Consider the following 20,695-nt stretch of genomic DNA (forward strand, 5'->3'; position numbering starts at 1 on the left):
AATTCCAGACTAGGAAGTGCCTGGAACACTAAAGAACATAAAAGGTTTAAAAAACTACTGTCAAGACAATGTTAACTATTGTGGAGGACCAGGCTGAAAGGCAGGCCCCACAGAAGATTCTGATAAAGCTGAGCCTGACTCAGTGACCATCCAGAGATGGTAATCCCTCTGTACTATTGCTGTAACACTTTTCCCCTCCATATGCTGCATTTGTATTAATAAACTAAGCAGTGATTTTGTCACAATATCCCACTACTGATCTTGAAAAGAAGTACAGCAGTAGTTCAAACGAAGACAAACCTGCTAGGTAAATATGCTCGATACTCCAGGCACTGCAGCACAGGCAAAATGTGAAAACAAAAGAATCACAGAGTTTTATCCTTCCACAGATAAAACCATGATGCCTGAAACCCAGAGGATTGCACTTTGAGCTTAAAAGGAGGGACAGAAATCCAACCATCCTTGCAATTTTAACTCCATCTTTTTAAATTATCTAAGACCGAATGTGTTTGTTTCTGTTTGATCCTGCTGTGAAGTGATAATTCTGCATTTGTCCCATCACAATTATTTTCCTAGTCTACAATATGCTGTGATATCCTATTACTTCTGTAAGATCAAGCAAAAGGTCACAGCAGACAGAAAAAAATCCAACCAGTACATAGCCATTGTCAGCCCTGCTGTGGAAATTCAGAAACACACCAACTGGCGTTTCTTTGTCACGTGCTGAATGCTTTTCTTCCTCAGTTCGCTATATGAAGACATCTCATGAAAACTAAGTTTGTAAATTAACTTGCTGAATATCTGCAAAGTACTCCTACTTGTTGACAATCCATATAAGAATTGTAAAATGTTTTTCTAAAGAGCTAAAAGAAAGGGCATTTTGCAGTATATTTTCAGCACTGGAAAACTTTATTTTCCTCTTGCTCGTTAATTTGACTTGCTCAGGCTATCTGGAACTCCCTTCCTGTTTCCCTCCAAGACCTTTAGTGGCTTCCTTTGTCTAAATAAAAAACCCCTTTCATTTCTCTTTAAGTGATGATGGATTCTCTTTCAAACATTCTGATAAAATCAGAATGTATCTAGATTTTTCCTACTTGTAGATGATTACAAATCACTGCAGTTAGATAAGTAAAAATTAGTTTCAGTGCTGTGTCTGTAGTCAGAATTTTACACATTTTTAAAAGTACCTTGTAGCTTTAGGGTATATTTTAATGGAATTTTAAAATTCCATTTTCTTGTTTAAGCAAGAGATGTGAAAAATAGACTAGCTGGTAGAATTATAAAGACTTTATTGAATCGAAGTATTTTTATTTGCTATGCAAAAAGTGCAGATTTACAATACAAAAATAAAAGTCTGTTTACTTTCCTGGTAGGTAATAAATGAGTACACAAGAAAACTGTGTAAACTCCTTTTAGTAAAATATTTCAGGCCTAGTCATCTACTGTGACTGGGGTAAATAGCCACTGAAGATTACAGACCTCTATTCATCGATAAGGTCATTAAATCCAGCCTGGGGGTTTTTTTTTCCTCAGATAAAAGCCATCATCCGATTGTTACTCATTTCTTAGTGCAATTTAGTTTATTAAGCTTCTTCAAAGAGTAAAAGTGTTCTGAGAATTTACATTACCCAGAACTGAGTGCTCTCCCCGCCCCCCCGGTACGTTCTCCAAATTGACTAGCTGGTAGGAAAAGTGAGGAAGTACTGTTAAGATTTTCTTTGCATGCATGTACACTGTGGCAGCTGGTGTAAGACACTGGGTAGACATAGCAATCAGGAAGTAAAAAGAAGACTGAAAGTATTGGTTTGTACCTTAAATCATGACCAAATTAATTACAGGCTCAGTAAGCGCTGGAACTGGAGTTACAGCAGAGATCCAGGGCTGTGATCCTCCACGGCAGGACCTGCCATTTCTACCAGATCAAAAATACCGTTCAGGGATAACTGACATCTAGGTGAAGTTCAAGGTCAATACCTAAACTGACTGAGCTGAATGTTGGGTTACATTCTGTCCTAAGTAGCGTAATATAAATTTCAGGAAGGATGATGGGAGCCACTGAGCCTGTTCCATCTTTATTTCTGCACATGCAGTCCACTGGCTGTAACAATAAAAGTAGGAATAGAATTTAGCCAGAACTTCCATGTTTTATATTTAACAGTACATGGAATTTAATCCATCCATCCTGCTGCCACTGTAACATCCCTTATATCACCGTAAAAAGGGCTGACTTGAACATATACACAGATAATTTGTGAATAGAAAATACAAAATCTTAGGGAAAAGAATGAAGTCTAAAGACCTCACAGGTTGCTAAGTGGTTATTCACTTGCTGTGAAATTTTTATCTCCATCAGGATAACAGTGTTACCTTCACTGTGTTTCTAAAAATACTTTTCACATTCCTTCTAGTCATTTCTGGTAGAGATAGGGAATATTGATGTCTTTGTAAATCCTTGCAAAAAATCTCATCTGCAGCTTCCTGTGCCTGAACTGAGACTGGATCGGGTGCAGGGAAAGGCTGCTTGGAGGAGTGAGGGAAGGGTGATGGCAGAACTTCTCTAGAAAAGAACAATTTAAATTAAAGGGAAAAGGACTTATATTGGCCTTGAGCAAATGAAGACTGGAAATTAGGAGGAGGTCTCTATGATTATTTAGAAAATGAGATACTTTAGAATAGCCTTCCCAATACAAATAGAAGCAACAACCTGCTCCACACTCAAATATTTGGGTTCTAACAGTTCATACAAATGATACATTTTTCTGAGACAAGAGAGGACTCTGGGATGCTGGGACCCCTTAGAGCCCCTCCATTTGTGTGTTGCCATCCCGCTTTTCGAAAAGCGACTGCTGGAAATCTAACCCCAGTTTCACGCCAGAGACTCTTTTCTCTGCAGTGTGAAACGTAGCTGCCCCCTCACCGCCTCCATATACGTGAAACAGAGCCTAAGCAGGAACTTCTGATGCCGGAGTGTCAGTCACCCCGCTCAGTGGGACCACGCACCTGAATATGCATCTTTGTATACATTGCATCCTACATGGCAGAATGCAAGTAGTATTCCCAGAACACTTAAGTTGTTCCTTAAGTTCTCACCAAACTTGCAGTTCGCTTGCTCTGAATGTTGCCATGAACTAATCTCTTTATACAGGCGCATGTGGGACAATAAATCATCTGTGGGTTAAAAATCCGTAATAATAATGGAATAGTATTAAATATAGAATTATAAGTCCTTTTGGTCTTATTGTGGTAGCTGTGTGGTGGAAACTGCATCCAAATATACACCATTTTAGTTAAATTGTTACCCTAAGGGCTTTGGCCAATGTTCCATCTCTGAGCAGAAAGCAAGGGACTGCACCAGTGTCTAACACAGAGATATACGCCAATTGGTGCTTTGTGAGCAGGCTGCCATTTTTTCTTAGGCAAGCTGCTTAATTCAAATTTTAAAGAGATTGTTAGATGCGTTCAGATGGCTGACTTGAACCGAGCCGTTAAACAAGTTTTACTCTTCTGAAAATGTCTCCTCTGTTTTTTTTCAGATGCAGTAAGTTTTTTGCATCATGTACACTTTTTCTATTCCCCTCGGAGGAAGGCTCCGCATCCCACCCCACGGGTGATGTTCCTGCCTGCGCCGGTGCCCGAGGAGAAGGAGCCGGATCGGGAAGGAGCCTCACCCCCTCCTGGCCCCGCAATGCGGAGCCGCCCGGGATGCCTCGGGACCCTTCAGTCACATCCAGGGTGAGAGAAACCGGGTTACGGTTGATCGGTGCCTTGCAGCACGGGTCCCCGAGGAACGCGATGGTGCTCTTTTTTAACAGCTAAGGGGTTCTGGCCGCTGTTTAAAAAAAAAGTAACACTAGTCCTGGCAGAGGAAAGCGATGAATCACGACACGCACTCACAAGATGTCTGTCACGCTGCTGCCCGAACCACAGCGCGGCCCGCGGAGGGACCCCCCGCTCCGTTAACACCGAGGGCCCCAGGCTGCGCCCCCCACCCCGCCATGTCCCCACAGGCCCGTCCCACAGGGGGCGCCGCGGCCCCCAGCGCCGCGCCCTCTGCGTGGCCCACGGGCGGCGCGCAGGTGGGACCCGCCCGGGCCCCGGCCCCGGTTCCGGCCCCGGGGCCCCGGCGGGCCGCCCCGGCGGGCCGCCCCCGCTCCACCCCGCATTCTCCGCGATGAACTTTACCCGACTTCTCCATCCCCGCTTCGCCATCCTTCGCGCCCCGCCTCCGCGCTGCATATTCATGAGGCAGCCGCACCCAACGCCGCGCCTCATTGGCGGTCCCGCGCCCCCTCCCACTAGTACTGGCTGTTGCCGCCGTCGCTCAGCGCCGCGGCGGGCGGGGCGGGGCGGTGCAGGCGGCCGCGCCCCACCGCCTCCCCCACCGGTGACTCAACAGGGCGTGGAGTCCGGGTCCTGCGGCGGCGGCGCAGCCTTCGCCCTCCCCCCGCAGCCGGCAGAGGCACAGCCCTAGCGCCGCGTACTCATTGTTCCGACAGCTCCAGGCACCATGGACGAGCTGGACCAGTCGCCTCTGGTCTCCTCCTCCGGGCAAGCACGGCCGCAGCAGCCCCAGTTCAACTACCAGTTTGTGCTCGACGACGAGAAGGAGGAAGAGGAAGAGGAGGAGGAAGAAGAGGACGAGGACGAAGACTTCGACGAGCAGCTGGAGGTGATGGAGAGGAAGCCCGCCGCGGCTCCCGCCGCAGCCCTGCAGGAGCGGCCGCCGCAGCTGCTGGACCTCGGCGGCCCCGCCGAGCCGCCCCGCCCCGCCGCTCCGGAGCCACCGCAGCCCGACTGGAGCCCCCCGGGAGCCGTCTCCTCCTCCTCCTCCTCCGCCACCACGCCGTCCCCAGCGCAGGAGCAGCCCTCGGCCCCCGCCCGGCCTGTTCAGCCCCAGCTGCCCGAGCCCGCCGCCGCCCCCCGGAGAAGAGGGTCCTCCTCCGGTTCGGCTGGTGAGTGCCTCTGCCCCGGGGTGGGGGTGGCGGCCGGGCGGGGGGGGGGGGGGGCGGCGGCGGTCCTCGCAGCCGGGCGCCTCCGCCCGAATCGCTCCGGTTCTCGCTCCCCGCTGCCCCGCCGGGACGTTCCCTTTGTCTGCCGGCCCTCGGCCGCCTCCTGCAGCATCGCTCCCTCCCCTCAGCCGCGCCGGGGCGCGGCCCCGCTCCCCGTGGCCCCGCCGCAGCTCGTGCGGGAAAAAGGGCTCCCCCTCCCCCTTTTTAATTTTTTTCTTTAATTTTTTCTTTTTCCCTCCTCCTCTCCTCCCTGTTTTGCTAATAGCGGGAGGGGGGGAAGCGCCGCCCCGGCCGCCGCCTCGCACGTGGGCCGCCCGGGGGCGAGGCGGCCGCCGCCGCCGCCTGGCAACGGCCGCGTAGCGGGGGGGGTGGGGTGCGGTGTGGTGCGGGGGGCAGAGCCTGAGGTAACGGCTGCGGCCGTCCGTCTGGGTCCGCGCCGCCTGCGCGGGTCTGGCTGGTTCTTCCTCTGGTGCAAAACCCACCTGCGGCGTACTGCTGCTTTCCCATCCCCTCGCTGCATCGTCCCGGGCACGGTTCACCCGACACAACGGCCTACGGGCCTGGGTGTGGGGGGCGCCGGGCAGCCCTGCGGCGGGCGCCCGCTGCGGCCATGGGAGCGCGGGGGAGGAGGAGGGAAATAGAGATGCTTTTAATCCTACTCATTTTAAACAAATCACCTCGCTGGGAGGGGCGAGAGAGAGGAATTAAGGAGCAGCGCTGCGTCCTTTCCTAAACCTGCCTCGCTGAGGCAGGGAGCCAGGCAAAAGGTGAGAGGATGGGCGTCTCTGCGGGCCTGGCAAAGCCGCCTGTAGCCCTTTGTGGGAAACGCTGCTCTCTGGCTTCAGACAATGAATCTTAAACCCCGAGAGGAAAGGTAAACTAGTGAAGTACGTGAGGAAGCACAAAAGGCTTACAGGCTGCTCGCTGCTGTAGGTGTGGCAGTACTGGGAGAAAAATGTCAACCTCGCATCCTGCGTATGCCTCCTGGATGGCTGCAGCTAGCCATAGTGGTCATCTGGGCTTGTCTAAGGGGATCACCCCTTAGTGTTGGGGTACCCCGAGTTCAAAACTGCCGTAGTGGAGGGGCGTGCCACCCCCGAACAACTGCCAGTGCTGCTGGAGTGCCAGAACCCTTCTTGCAAGTTCTAATCCAGGAGCTGACCCTGCATGACTAATGTGTTGCCTGCGGATTGCAATTGTGCCTTGGCTTTGCTTTTGCTTAGTTCAAAATACAAGAGCTAACTTGAAGCTATTAAAACAGTGAAAGTGAACAAATCGAAGGGCCTTATCATGATGATGCATTCTTCATTGCTGTTGATAGTGGTATGCTGTGTATGTTTTAAAGATGCAGGATTTCAATAGTTTGATGTCATGGTATGAGTGAACATACCATGACATACTCATGATCTAAAAAAAAAAAGCATCTGGAACAACGACAAAAAAGGTCTGTTGTTAAATCTGAATTTAATTTTGTTTAGGGGGTTTCACAATGCATTTTATTTGCATATGTGACAGGATTTCATGGTTAGTTGTGCAGTTGTCTTTCATGAAGCCTGCTCTTTTTGTTCTTCTGCAAGCTCTCTGCGTAGCAATACACCAAGGAGATTTTTTTTTTATATTTCCACCATTTGAATGACAGATGATGACAAAAGCTTGCAACAGACTCAAGAGGAGGGATCCTATATCATAAGTGAGCAGAAATTTTTCTAGGCAAGTTGTTTGAGTGGGGCTGCAGAAGGTTTGAGTGGAACAGAATGGAAGGAACAGGATCAACCAGGTTTTGCTGTTTCTTTGAAAAGTAGGGATACACGTGTGGTTTCCAGAGCTAATTTGTTTTCTACTCCCTGACCCCTGAAGGATAAGGCAAGGAGCACAGTAATTGCTGAAATCTATCCTCTTTATTTTAGAGGAGACCTAATTGTGTGAGAGCTGGGTAGTGTAGCTGAGAAGTGGTGTCAAAGAGTTATAAGACCTAATTGGAGGGGACAGAATTTATCAGCGATGATTAATTTAGAACTCTGAAGTGAGGACCGGCATCTCTCGGAGGCCTGGTTGCCAAAGACAAGGTGTTGTAATACATAATGCTCACCTAATGATGGGTTGGGATATTATAGGCTATGTTTTAGGAACTTGAAACTACTAGATGAGAACAAATTGTTTTGGTAAAAGCATTGTCTAGTTATGTCACTGATACTTTGTTTCTCTCGGATGCAGGAGTACTTAGTTTTGAGCATGTTAAGTATCCATTTAAACATCAAGTTTTTTTTAGTTTTGCATCTAGCAGTTCATGTTAAAACTATCTCCATCAAAATACTTGGGTTCAAATAAGTTCACTTTCAGTTTTGCTGTGAAATTGCAAAATCAGATTGATGCCTGCAACTTGTTGCAGGGTGACCATGGCAGGGATAGCCACGTGTCTGAGATGGCTCCCTCTCTTCGGGAGGGTTAGGTTTCATTTACTTTCAGCTCTGTTGTATGAATGTAAGGCATAACCAAAGAATTGTAGTTCATAATCTAGACATTTAGGAAATACACTATTCCCTTCATATTTAAAATCTAAGGCTTTGACTTAGTGCAGATTTGAGGCAAATAACTTTGAAATTCTGTTTCCAAGAGAAGGTGAAAGTAGCGTTGCCTGTAGTAAGGATGTGAAGAATAGTAGAGATTCCTTTATGTGCAACAACAGGCCATGGTGCTGCTCTTTGTCAGTATAACAATAGAGGAAATGTATGGACTACTTGGTAGCCCATTAAAATGTATTATTTATATATCTGGATGTGTTTTAAAAAGTAAATCTTACTATTAGTCACATACTTAAGGGTTCAGTATCATTGTTATAAGAGACTGTGACATAATTATATGTAAAGCAAGTCTCTGTGTATCAGCAGCCTACCTTCTTAAGAGCTGATATAAATATTTGCTGGAGAAGAAAACAAGCAAGAGGACTGCAGTAAAACTTATGCTGTCCTGGACACATTCTTCCTTTGCTACTCACTGTTATGTGGGTAGCAAAAATTACAATTCTTCTTGAGAGATTGCTACTTAAATCTTTTGATTACCTAAATTTACATACAGTGCAAAGAAAAGTAAATTTGAGGTAGTCATACATGGTAAAAGTAGTGTACTTTTACTTTCTAGCTGCCCAAAGAAAGGTTAACCAGTAAACTATGGTAAGAAGATAGATGCCACTTTCCACCTTTAAAGCCCTAGATCCTAGCAGCGCATACTGCTGCTTGTAAAGGCAGGTTATATGTCATTTTCCTGGCAGACACTGTCGTGGTTTGAAGTTAAACCACACACTTAGAAGAAGCCTGTATAGTAAACCCACCAGACTGGCTACAGACCAGCATCCAAAGTAAATAAAGATGTCTCCCTGTGCATCAGTTGCCTACAACTTGGCCACGGTTCAGTACATATGCAAATATTCTGAAGGGCCAATTTATTAATTAGTCTTGGTTTTCCATTTAGTTTTATAGGACTTGGTTTTAATTCATCAGTGTTGAGGAGAGGTTTCATGAACAGTTTGCTTATGTGCAGACAGTGTCAAGCAGAGGTCAGCAGGGATGCCAGGAGCACACAAATTGCTCTGTGTTAGAGTTCACCCTCACCAAGCAGACCTCAGCTGCGGTAGGTGGTGATCAAATGGTGTGAGCTATACCTGCTTCTGCTCGCTCTTTTTATCCTGCAGTGGGGATATGCAGATCCTGTAATTTGCATTTTATACAAATTCTAAGGCATCATATATGGTCCTCGGATTTTTTTTTTCCCCTGTGTTGTGGAGTTTTCTGGTGTGCTGCTATGTATGCATTGACTTATACAGAGGAGTTGTGTGGATTTTAAGGACAGAATGCAGCATGACTTGGAAAAAATATAGCTGTCCTTGAAAACTACCACTGGTGACTTTCATTTGCACCCTTCATTTCTTAAAATATGTTCCACTAATTTTCAGTGTTTCTTTCCCAAATATAGTCAGTAAAGCTGTAAGGGAGGTGGTCATAACCTAGGTATATCAAAGATAGAATGTGGTTGTTTTGTTTTTCTATTAGGCAGTTTCCATTATAGTGACATACGGGGAGGAGAGTTACCAACAATTTGACTGGTATATAGTAAAGCTAGTATCTTCATCTTTGTGTTCCCATCTAGGTGAGTTCAACAAGGGATGGTTTTATTTATTGTCATGTGCATGTGCAATGGCTAGCACAGTAGGCCTGCTTCTGTAATTCAGCTAGTATAAGAGTTTCTAGAGCCAAACAGCTATTTCTTCTGTTAACCAGAAGTATGTGCAAGGATAGTCCTGCCAACTTTGATAGTATATTTGCTTTGTATGTGTATCCTTTGGCTTGTTTTCCAGGATAAAACCACACAGCTTCCACCTACCATATAATGATGTAGCCCTCAGGGAAGTTTTGAATTGCATTGGGAGTTTTCCCCTCAGAGTTGAAATCCTACAAACCACATTTCAGGAGACAGTGAAGAACCCTTTTGTTTGTTTGCCCTCTTTTCCCTTCTTCCTTATCTGTACTTAAATAAGTTTGCAGCATGTCTACCAAGTGAGGACTATCTTGTCCACCCTGTTGCATCACCACTGGTGAGCACCTCTTTCTTATCTCAGATAACCACTAACAACAGGACTCCTATAAGTGTATAAGGATGACATTTAAGCCTCCCGGTCAGTGGGTTTTCTCCTGCTGACTGGTACAAATTTGCTAGGCAAGCGTCAAGTCCTTCTGCAAGAGCTGATGTGTTAGAAATCAATCAGCAATTGTTGGAATAGAAAGGCCTGAGCTCAAGAGACTCAAACTTTGAGGCTCACAAGGAGAGAAATAAACTGTGGTTGTTGGCAATTGGCATGGTGAAAAGACGATCTTAAAGTAGATCTGCGATTGGAAAAATACGATTTCGAAGTGGCTTGCAGATGCATCTTGTGTTATTTCAGTAATTTGTGATGCCTTTTTCTAGTATAACTTTCTGGTTAGTGTATCGTGATGATGTTATTTTCACTTTTCCTTCCTCCTGCTCCAGTGCCCAGGTTGGGGAGGATAAGGATTTTTGGAGAACACTCACTCTGGGAGCTGGGCTACTTAGCAGAAGGTGTATAGGTGTCATTCTTCTAACCCTGGAGACCAATTTTCCCATACTGTTAGAATTCTGTGGCTGCTCCGGTGTTTGCCACGCAATTTTGAAGGAGATTAGTGGCTTTGCCTGCCTGTTTCAGTGTCCATTTTGCCACACCCAACTGCTTGGTGCCTCGCATCAGATTAGTCTGGCCTTTGTCTGCTGGGAAGGTATTAGAATAACAAAGGGAAGTTCACTTACAACTTGAGGCATGTCTTGGTGTGCCTGAGTTACGTTTCTTTGTTGTTAATATTTTGAATCTTTTTTTTGAGCTGGTGTGTTACTATAGTTACTATGAAACTCAGATACAAAAATTAGCAACGCATAGTTAAATCTGAAAATGTCCTTTGGGTTCTGGCTATTTTGTAAGCAAAGAGATAGTTCTTGGTCTTTTGCTGACTAGAAGATGGAAAGCAACGTGTAGCTTACGCATAAATTGTCCTGAGATATTCAGAAATGCTTATGCATGAAGTAGGAGGAAAATTGTGTAACTGTCATGTTGCATTAGAAACAAAAGAGAAAAAAGGTGTTATTACCAAGTAAAAAATAGTGAACCGTGAGACTTATTCTAGGTAGAGCAGTTGAGTATGTTTTCATGTAGTTTTTTTATTTCTTGTTTTATGATCTAAAATAGTAATTAGTCCTGTTATGCTTTGAAAACACTGCATAATGTTTTCTATGTTCTAAGACTGTTTTTTAGGGCAGTGCAGTGCAGCTAGCACTGAGATCACTGGACTACAGTCGTATGACATACGTTTGGTGGATAGCTTTTTAAATTGGTATTTCCATCAATAAGAACTATTACAATAGTGATAAATTAATGGACTTATTAATATTCACAAAGTCTGAGAAAAATTATCTCAGTAGAATGTTTTTATCTTTCAAGTGGAAATAATCAATCTGCTGCTAACCGTAGCTGTCAAAATACGAAGATTTTAAGTTAGAGATGTTTTTAAATTACTGCTCTTCCCCATGGTTTTTGATGGGTTTGTCTCCATTTATTGCTTTCCACTGTATGAAGAAAGAATACTTTTTGGGATTCCTCCCCCCACCATGTATAAGTGTTAGGAATACCAGTTTGACCCTCCCTGGTTTTGCTGGAAGGTTTGCTTTGTGTCTCAGGAATGTACTGTGAAGTCTTACGTGCAGCTTTTTTAATGAACAGGGCAAACATGTCATCAACTTCATCAGCTAGGAAGAATATATTAATTAAGATGTCTTTAAATAAGACACAAGACTAAGATAAATATAAACTTTTTCTGTTGCCAATTAAAAATGTTCTTGGTCTATTAAATGCTGCTGATTTAATGTCAAAATCCTACTGCTTATCCAGTTGTTACTGGCTTGTGACAGTTTTTCTTGAACTCTGCTAGTCTCTCTTTTCTGACAGAAGAAAAATTCCTTAATGCCTGTCCTTCTGTCCTTTGTGTGTGATAAGGAAATGAATGCCAAGTAAAGCAGATGACAAAGCATGTGCGAGGCCTTCAAAAGCAGGCTGTAGCTGCAGAACTGAAAGGAAAAAGAACAAGCAAGGTCTGTAGGAAGTAGAAAGATGTATGTGGTAGTGGTGGAAGAAAGGTTGCTGCTTTCTTGGTGTTCAGCCTGGTCTTCAAGTATTCATGCCTTCAGCTTGAGAAATGCTCTTCAAAGGGCAAAGGGATGCATTTCCAGTGTTTTAAACTTCAGTTTCCTTTAAAAGATCACATTCTTAGATAAGCAAATCAGTTTTCCCATGTATGTGAATTGCATCAAAGTGACAAAAACCTGAAGTAGATAGCTAAAACCTGTATTGACCAAGATCTGTTGCAACCCAGGAAGTGCTGTGCTGCTTGATATCGGATCATCTTTGTTGACAGGGAGCACATCAGGATGATGTGTGTGATCTTTACACTGCTTTATCCATTTTATTAAAAGATATTCTTATACAAATGCTGATGGCTGTAATGAATGTCCATGTTCTTTTTCCCCTCTCTTGAGATGAAGATATCTTAGATATCAACTTGTTTTTATTTTACAGACTGTAAGCTCTTATGTCGGAGGTTTGTCGCGCAAGGTAATGTGTTGGGAGTAGATGCTAAAAAGAAATCAGTAGCATCTCTTCTCCATTCTTTAAAGATTAATTTAGCTAATAAATATATTATTCTGCAATAATAAAGTTGCTAATCTAAATAGTGTTTAATTTGGTTAATTGTGGGGAAAACAAGGAAAAATTCCATCTGTACAAATCAGTAAAAGGGAATCTTATGATTGGTATAATCTCTAAAATTAAATTGGATAATGTCTGCATAATGATAGGATTTGCATGGCTCGCTAGACCTCCTGCCTTTGAATAAGTTCTGGTGTAATTATTATATTTTTCTGCTTTGTGGCACTGCCAGAACCTAAATTTCTGTTTGTTACTTCAACATATGGTTAAGGAGTCTGGGTCTTAAGGAAAAGTCGTTTTGTTTTTAGAGGAATTATCTAGGTTGGTTTTTTTTTTTGTTACCAATATTGCCGAAGAAGGAATATTTTGCTTTAAAGCTGTGTCTCGCTGGACATGTGTTTGCAGTTGGCTAGATTGTTTCTTTCTGCTTCTTTCTTTTTAATTAAATATATTAAAGTAATTTGGTGACTGTAAATGCTGGATCTGTGAATGTTCATATCTAAGATTGTTCTAATTAATTCTAAGCATTGTTATTAAATATATTTGTGATTTAGATTTTAAATATAGTTGTGATTGTGAAGTGGGTATTTCAAGCCATCAGAGATGGGCTGTGAACAGTTGGAGTTGATTATTGTGGCCAGCTGACCTTAATAAAGGGAGGTATTTACCCACCACCTGATGCTAACTGTAAGAAGGCAGAATTCAGGTGATTAGGTCAGTTGATACACTTGGGGGAGAAGGCACAGGTCTTCAGGGCACAGTTAATCTACGTGGCACTTCTTGTGTGCTCAGAAGCCAAGAGGTTTATCTTCATTCTTCAGAGGATTTAACTTTCCTCGTGGGGAGCCACTGTGGACTGCTGGTCTGTGATAGGTATGTGCAGTCTGTTTCTGACAATTCCTTGTTCTCTTGTTATGCTTGGTATAAGAATAATGAAAAGTTTCTTTGGAACTGACCTGTTTGACTTTTTTCTTTGTTTACTTTTAATAGCAAAATGTACGAGATAAAATTCTGACCCTACTCTGAAGAGATACAGTGACATTCATATTGCTGAAGGACTTTTAATAGGAAGTGGCATTCTAGAGCCATCCTCTGAAATGCTGCTTGGATCCTGTCCCTAGTGTTATTGATCAAAATGTTTGGTTGCAAGAGTGAGGCAAGGCTCACAGTTAAGTGTCTGAAGTATTTAATGGCCTTTTAAAAACACCCTTGTAGTGGGTACTTACTTTGGTGGTAGGGATTGTAACAGAAAGAATTGTAATAGAGCCAGAATGAACTTACTTTCTTTGTCTATCTGTTCTTGCTTTGGTTGGCAGTTGGGTATTGCAGGGGAGTGGTACTGTTTTACTTGCTTTTTACTCTATAACTGATCAAAGGAAGATGAAATGGCATATAATTTACCTCTTCCATTGTACACTTTATGGTATCTGCATTGCTAGGCAGCTTGCCTCAAATGTAATTTTTCCAAAAGAGGAAAAGTTGCTGCAAGTTGGACCATGTAAATAAGATACTGAAAAAAACCCCCAAACTTGCTTAAACCATTTTGGTGTTAGATTTCTGCTTAGACAATAAGAAAAGGCTTTTTGCTGCAGACTTGTGTTTCCATAAACAGAATATATAAAGTGTGAAGCATTGTTCAAAATAGTGTTTTTGAACTTTTCTCATTTCATGTTATTTGAAATAAATCTCCTGTGCAGTATAGTGCAACTTGCTCTGCAAGTGATGCATGATACCACTTCGCAGTAATTTCCATGAAGACCTGAGACGATCTACAGCTGCCTTTGTTAATAATCCAAGCTCTTGGATCCTTTTGTGATCCTAGCTCTGATGTTAAAATGAAGCTCCTGTTTTCACTTAAATCTTCAGCAATTTCCACGTTCTGTAGCAGCTTGTGTATTTTCCTCAAATATTTCCAAGTAGTTTACAGTCTGAGTTTCCTAAACTGGAAACTTTTCTGTATAAACTTACGCATATAACTAAAAAGAGCCAAATGAGAAAATCTAATTACTTGCTGTGGCTCTGCAGCTTGATCTAATGATGCGAAAAGATGCTATTAATAGTTAATGTTCTTTATCTTGAATGCCTTAAATATTTGGTGAAATACCATATTTAGAACAATTGCATCATAACAGGAGATGCTTTAAATGGAGTTTGTCTAGGCAGCTGCTTTTCTCAGGAAATTCTTGTGAAGTTGTGTGCCATTGTTTACTCTGCAGTAGGACATTAGGCATCCAAGAGCTTGGCTCTCCTTGGTGTCATTTAATTTAATTTTTATATGGCCAGGTATGTTGTCTTTGACACTTTATGCCAAGAGGTAACAATTTACTCATAATAATTTGACATCAATACACACACAAGGAAAAAAAAAAACCCATGGCAGTTCCTTCCTATGGTTATGAAGTGTGAGGGTACCACAATGGTCTCCAAAAGCCTTTCAAGGTTTTTGTAGTTCTTGAATCTGTAAGAGGGTAAAACTTCATGGCAGTGCTGTGTATGTGTGTTTTGCGTACAAAATGGTTTGAGATCAGAAATGCTGCTTGGGACAGTCTTCACTGTGGGCAAATTAACAACTCTGTCCATTGAAGAAGCAGACAATTTCTCTTTCATATCAGCCTGAGAGGGATTGCTGCAAATGTAACTATATACTACATATGAGTCATGTCACAGATGCCATTCCTTTGAGTATTAATTTTGCCCTGCTTTCTTTTATTGTTAAATATTTGTATTAACAAGAGAGGCCCTTCAAAATCAGTGTCCCATTGTGGTAGGTATGTAAGATAAAAGCAGTCCCCATCTTGTTAGTTAGGCATTTTGCTCATTTTTCTAAATGTGCAAAGGTGAAGTGGATTGTCAAAAACTTTATTTTTGCCAAGTGTGGGTTTTGTGGGGGTATTTTTTTTTTAAGAATAACTTACATTCTCCAGCAAACTAATCCAGGAATTTTTTTTTTCCCTGAAGACTGAAACTGCCATCTAGCAGCCTAATACACTCTCCTGCCAAAGCTAAACTGTGCATCAGGATGAAGTTTACTCTGTGTTTATATGTAGAAAATAAAATATTTAGATTTTTTTTTCCAATGATGAGCTCATACATAAAAATGAGGGTATCAGAACAGCAAACCTGCCTTATCACAGATCTGCTGCTTATGCTTGGAAGGAGTCATGTGTGAGAGCAGATGGAAGGGTATGTCACCAAAATCCAGCAATGAGGGATAGAACACGTTCTTGCTGAGTTCTTATTTTCTGTGACTAGACTTAAGTCCTCTGCTTTCTGTTTCATTTTAAAGACTCTTCTCTCCGCCCCCCCCGCCCCAAGCAGGTAGCTTTACTTTCTCAGTTGTTTGGGAAATCTCTCTCCATTTATTTCTCTGCTTTTTTTATCCAAGACTTTGATACTAAATTTAAAGTTTTATGCTGATATATCTATATCGTGATACAATACCAGTTAGTGGGCAATCAACAAAAATTAAAATGAGCATTTAAAATGACATCTCTGTCATGCTAGTGTCAGGGGGTTTATTTTTAAACAAAACTGAAATGTATTTCTTGTTGGTAGAGCTTAGGTTTTAGCTGAAACCATAATACAAAGTTTTAAAGTATGAGAGTTCACGCTAATGAAAGGAGAAGCTACAGAGTTGTTTGTCAGTGGCTTTTTTTTTTAGGGAATATTTAATTTGCAAAAAGTCAAGGTAAAATTTGCAATTTTTTTTTTATTAAAAACAGGAATACAATCAGAATGAATCACTTTGTGCATCACTTTGTTCTGATGTTCCTTAAATGTGTTTCCTTTCACATTAGGGAGAAATGTTAATATACATGGATATTTAAAAAAAAGGGGTGGGGGGGCAGGCTGGAGGAGTGTGTGCTTGCGAGCCAAACTGTTAACTTTCTCTCATTAGGCAAACAGCAGTCATTGGTTTGGTGATGTGTGAGTGTATATGTTTGCATACAGGATTAGTATTTTACTAAATGCTATAAGATCACCTGGGCAAAGTTGAGTCTGTCTATAAAGTTCTCTTTAAAAACTATCAATTGAACTACTTCAGTAACTAATATAAAGTAATACCACTCACAAATAGGAGGTCTGTCCTTCTCTTGTCTGTAATGCTGAAGGTAGGTTACTAACCTGCACTGTTACGGATTTTTGGCAGGTAAAATTTGGAGTAAAGATTCTCTTCTCCTGGAGATTTTGTTTGTTCCAAGGTCTCTTCTGTATGTTGTCAAACAAAATCTGTCTTCTGATGAAACAGTTACTGAGCAGTTCATCTTACTGAGTTAATTTTTTTTATGATTTGTAAAAACTGAAGACTTCTTTACTTAGATTTTCTTTATACCTTTGTGTGAAGTTTTGCTGTGGTGAAGGCCCACTTCATAGGTCAAGAAAAGAGCTTTGAAAATGCACCTTTACTTGAAAATAATCTTGCTTAGAGCTTGATATATTCTGAAATTTTCTTGATTCTAGTAGTAGTGTACTGTTGCTTTGTTTGTTTCAATCACCTAACTTCTGCCATTGATATGCAAATAGGAAAGGCACACTCAGAGACCTATCCTCACACTTCTTTGCAAATGAAGTTATTCCACTCACCATAGTACTTTATTACAAAACTTGGGACACTTGTCAGCTGTTACCAGTGCTATGAGCAGTGGGTGGGCAGAGGCAGCCGGTTCTCTGGTTCCATGTGGTGTGCCTTGGAGCCTGGGCAGTCTTGCTGCGTGCCAGGGGGCAGTCTGATAAATGCTGCATTCTTTTTTTTTCTTTTTTTTCTTTTTTTCTCCCCTCTCTTCTACCAAAGCACCCACAGAGTTCTGTTTCTGCCTCCAACATTGGAGGTAAGGATTCTTCAGTGCAAACGTCATTGCTGGAAAAAACACCATTCCTTTCACCATGTCATTTGAATTACAATCTGAAGAGAATGGTTGGTTCAGGTAGCAGTCATGTTGACATGGGAGTTGTAGAGGTCCTACTCTGTTCTCCCTGTTTGCCTGGAGGTGTTATACAGGGCCCACAGCAGGAAAAAGTCCTTGTATCTTCTTCCTTGCAGCAGGAAAAATGCTATTCTGATGTGGGTGGAGGGAAAGTGGGTGGTTCTCCTTGGCTGGTTAGGAAATACTGCTTTTATGTAATCACTTTTCACACTGCAGCTATGTGTGGAAAATAAAGTTTGGGTGTGGGCATAATATCCTTCCATTAAGAGAACCTGGGAATTCAGTGACTGGCACAGCTACTGTATAGTTGTGTTGAGTAAATGGAAGGCAAACCTGAGAAGGAGTTTCTGCATTCTCTTGTCTTATGGAGCATGAAAAAAATCAGTGCTCGCTAAAACCAGTGTTCCTCACCAGAAACTGAAATCTCTGGGGTTGGGAAGAATTCAGAAGATCTTAAGTCTAGAATTTTTGGTAGAGATTGTAGTTATCTTTGGACACCAAGTGTACTACACCTTCAGGGACTTGTGCATTTTCCTCTTTGCATTCTTAACCCTAGTGGACTCTGTCATCTTTCTTTGTCCTTCTTTTATTTCTACATTTTCAGCACCTCCACTCCATTGATTTGTTCTTGGTTTCCTTGTGATGAGATCCTTTTCTGTTGGGCTGTCTGGGGGCTCTGTCTTCATGCTGCACAGTCCAGTCTCATCAGGTCCATCTTGCTTTCTCTCCCCTCTCCTCCGATCCAAAGCTTAGACCCCTTCCAGCAAAGAAAGGTTATGCTGCTGTGGCATGGCCCGGAGGTGAGAGCGTGTGGTTTCAGGGAAGTTGCAGGCTGAGGAGTAGTCTTTGTTACCAGCTTCCTGGTGAATTCCCACATCATGTATCCCCTGAGGCTTTGGACCTGGTGTGTGTGTGTGCAGTGCTCTAAGGGGAGTGTGCCACAGGGGAGTAAGGATGAGGTGATGGGTTGCCACTGGCTCAAGCACGGAGTATGTGGGCACTGGTACTCCACTTAACCAACAAGTGATCAGGTATTTCAGCAGGATCGGCATCCAGTACACACACACAGACACAGTTCTATGTTTGTGGTCAGGGGATGTTGCTTGCTTGGTCCATCTAGGCATAATGTTGAGAGAAGAAGAGAGCAGGCTGCTGCTTGGTGCAAACCCTGAGGCTTGCTTACCTAAAATCTTAAAGCTCAAGAGTAGCCCTTGATGTACCAGACACGCTAGAAACTGAAGAAAACCCTCTGATGTTACTGCTAAAAGCCTCATTGTGAGGAAGGCGGAGCAGCTCTCTGGACTGGTTAGTTCCAAGCTGGGCTCTCACTGAAGCCCCTTGTTTTACTTTCCAGACCAGGTGACTTGCTTGTCTCATGGGGCAGGGGGCCCTGTGTGAGCAGTCTGCTCACAGAAGAGGTCCCAGTGAGCCGGGGCATGTGGAGTCAAGCATCTCCTGAAATAAAGGGCACGTGGTGATACTTAGCAACGTACAGATGAGCGTTGCAGTTCTGTGACTTAGCGTCACATATTGATCGGTTGTCCTCCAGTGTGGTTTTTGTCCTTAAAACCTTTTGCCACTGCTGAATTGTGACACTGTTTTAATGTGTTCTAAATTTGGAATTGAGGTTTCTCTCTGTGTGGTCCTTAATAGAAAAAAGTAATTTCTAGAAAACTGAACAGAAATCCCTTTGGTCCCGCAGGACTTGAAGAAGCTTCTAAATACTGAGTCCTACGCTCCAACTTTATTATTCTGTTTTCTTATATCTTGCTGTATTTTGTGGATTATAAACATCACTTGATGATAACAGTGTTCTGAGAAAGAAAACCAACGGACTGTGTATTGTGACAGGAAATGCAAGTTGTGAGGAGACTTGATTGTTGGAAAACTGCTGGTGAGATTAACTTGAGTAAGCCAGACAGGTCATGAGTATCTTAAAGTGGCATTGCTTTTGCAGAAAGTTATGGTTCAATGCCAAAGCAAAAATTACCTTAATGCCTTGCTTTACTGGAGTATTACATATGTGCTGCTGGGCCTACCATATTTCTCACTTTTGTCTTTCGTCTTTTAAAATCAATGGTTTCTGGTTTTCTTTGCTTTTAATTAAAACAATGCATTCTTAACTTTTTCAGTAGTTGATTTTGTCCAGGCAAATAGCAAAATAGAAGATTGTTGATGTCTGTACTGGAAAGTCAAAATCTAATTGAAACACTTTCATATAATTTTGCATTCTGCTAGTACAATTGATATAAATAGTAAATATTCTTCATCAGCCTTGATTTGAAAACTTTACCTAAATATTTACCTAAATGTTACTATTTCTACATTAATGTAACGCCAACAGGCCATGATGGACTTGGGAAAAATACTACTGCTGACACAGAAATACAGAGGAGGCCTGGTTTTGATTTGCCTGGTTCCTAATGATGACTGGTATTGCTGCTTCTAGACTGGTTTTTCATTAAATGCTCCATTATGCAGCTTAGTAAAATGTCATAGTCGTATGCTTTTATTTCAGATAATGTGCAATATGAAACTCTGGGCTGGTCTGGCTTCTAACCATCATGCATTTGCGGACTAGAGTGACTTCCTTAGCTTGGGAGAAGAGTGGAACATAGTTATTTGGGTGGAAGTTGGAGAGCTGGGATTGTCTGATGTGAAATATGAGGGTTAAAACAAATTCAGGAAAGCAAAACATGCTCCTTGGATCATGCCGAGCAATGCTTTAAAAAAATACCTTCATTTGGAAGCTTGTCTACGTTACTACACAATGAAAATAGTGAAGACACAAACCTAAAGCAAATAGTATGATAATTTACTGTTGTCAGTTTGATCAGTATCAGCATGTCTGATCAGTGCTCTGTTTGTGGGGAGTTTCAAAGCTTACTTTAGTCACTTTAACTTTTCACAATTTTTGGTTGAGTCTCCTCATCGCTGCCGTTCTCATGCAAGTTAGTTGGTGCTAGGATACCCTCTGACAAAGTGAGCTGATTAAGTGTGTTGGTTACAATGGCAAGTGGTTTTTTTCTGGTGCTACAGACACTGTAGCTGCTCAGTAGTGTGGAAGTTTGGAGAATGAAAATAAGGACTAGCTGCTATGGTGTATCTTACCCTAACATTGGTCCCTGGCTTGGAGGGTGGAGGTCCCTCAGTTACCTCTATAAAGATTCCATTGCAGTGAAGAATTCTGAGTATTGCCTCTCCCAAATTTACCTGGCTTGTATCTAGTTCTGTGGTTCTTTCTGGGTGTGGATATTGACTGTGGATCTGTTTGATTTGCTGGGAACTGACTACTTGCGTGCTTTCTCCCCTCTTCAACCTAGCCTTTATTTCTGCTGAGGTTATTTGTTTGTTTTTCAGATGAGACCCTTTTTGCTCTTCCTGCTACATCTGCGCCTCTGATGCACTCCTCTGCAGGCAAGTTCTTTCTGCTCACCTTTGTCTGAATATATCCTGTATTTCTGATCTCATTAACTCTTCCCAATTAGTCTGCCTTTACT

The 20,695-nt window shown here is 42.6% G+C and overlaps 1 protein-coding gene and 1 long non-coding RNA gene across 9 annotated transcripts in view; both read left to right on the forward strand.

Moving 5' to 3' along the window:
• The window catches only part of LOC142601191 (uncharacterized), a 28,012-nt gene extending 24,280 nt beyond the window's left edge, over nucleotides 1-3,732 (forward strand). For all 5 annotated transcript variants that reach the window (XR_012834829.1, XR_012834827.1, XR_012834828.1 and 2 more), the window contains one exon: nucleotides 3,534-3,732. This is a non-coding gene — a long non-coding RNA (uncharacterized LOC142601191). The remainder of the gene's footprint in view (nucleotides 1-3,533) is intronic.
• A 630-nt stretch (nucleotides 3,733-4,362) lies between these two features.
• Nucleotides 4,363-20,695, forward strand: part of RTN4 (reticulon 4) — a 46,578-nt gene continuing 30,245 nt past the window's right edge. The window contains exons 1-2 of one of the 4 annotated variants that reach the window (XM_075749892.1): nucleotides 4,363-4,952; nucleotides 20,556-20,612. In XM_075749892.1, the coding sequence (XP_075606007.1) occupies nucleotides 4,508-4,952; nucleotides 20,556-20,612 (502 nt within the window). In that variant the 5' untranslated portion in view covers nucleotides 4,363-4,507. The remainder of the gene's footprint in view (nucleotides 4,953-20,555; nucleotides 20,613-20,695) is intronic. The other 3 variants (XM_075749893.1, XM_075749894.1, XM_075749895.1) reach the window with 3 other exon arrangements.

Source organism: Balearica regulorum, chromosome 3, assembly GCF_011004875.1.
Source record: "Balearica regulorum gibbericeps isolate bBalReg1 chromosome 3, bBalReg1.pri, whole genome shotgun sequence".
Classification (NCBI taxonomy): domain Eukaryota; kingdom Metazoa; phylum Chordata; class Aves; order Gruiformes; family Gruidae; genus Balearica; species Balearica regulorum.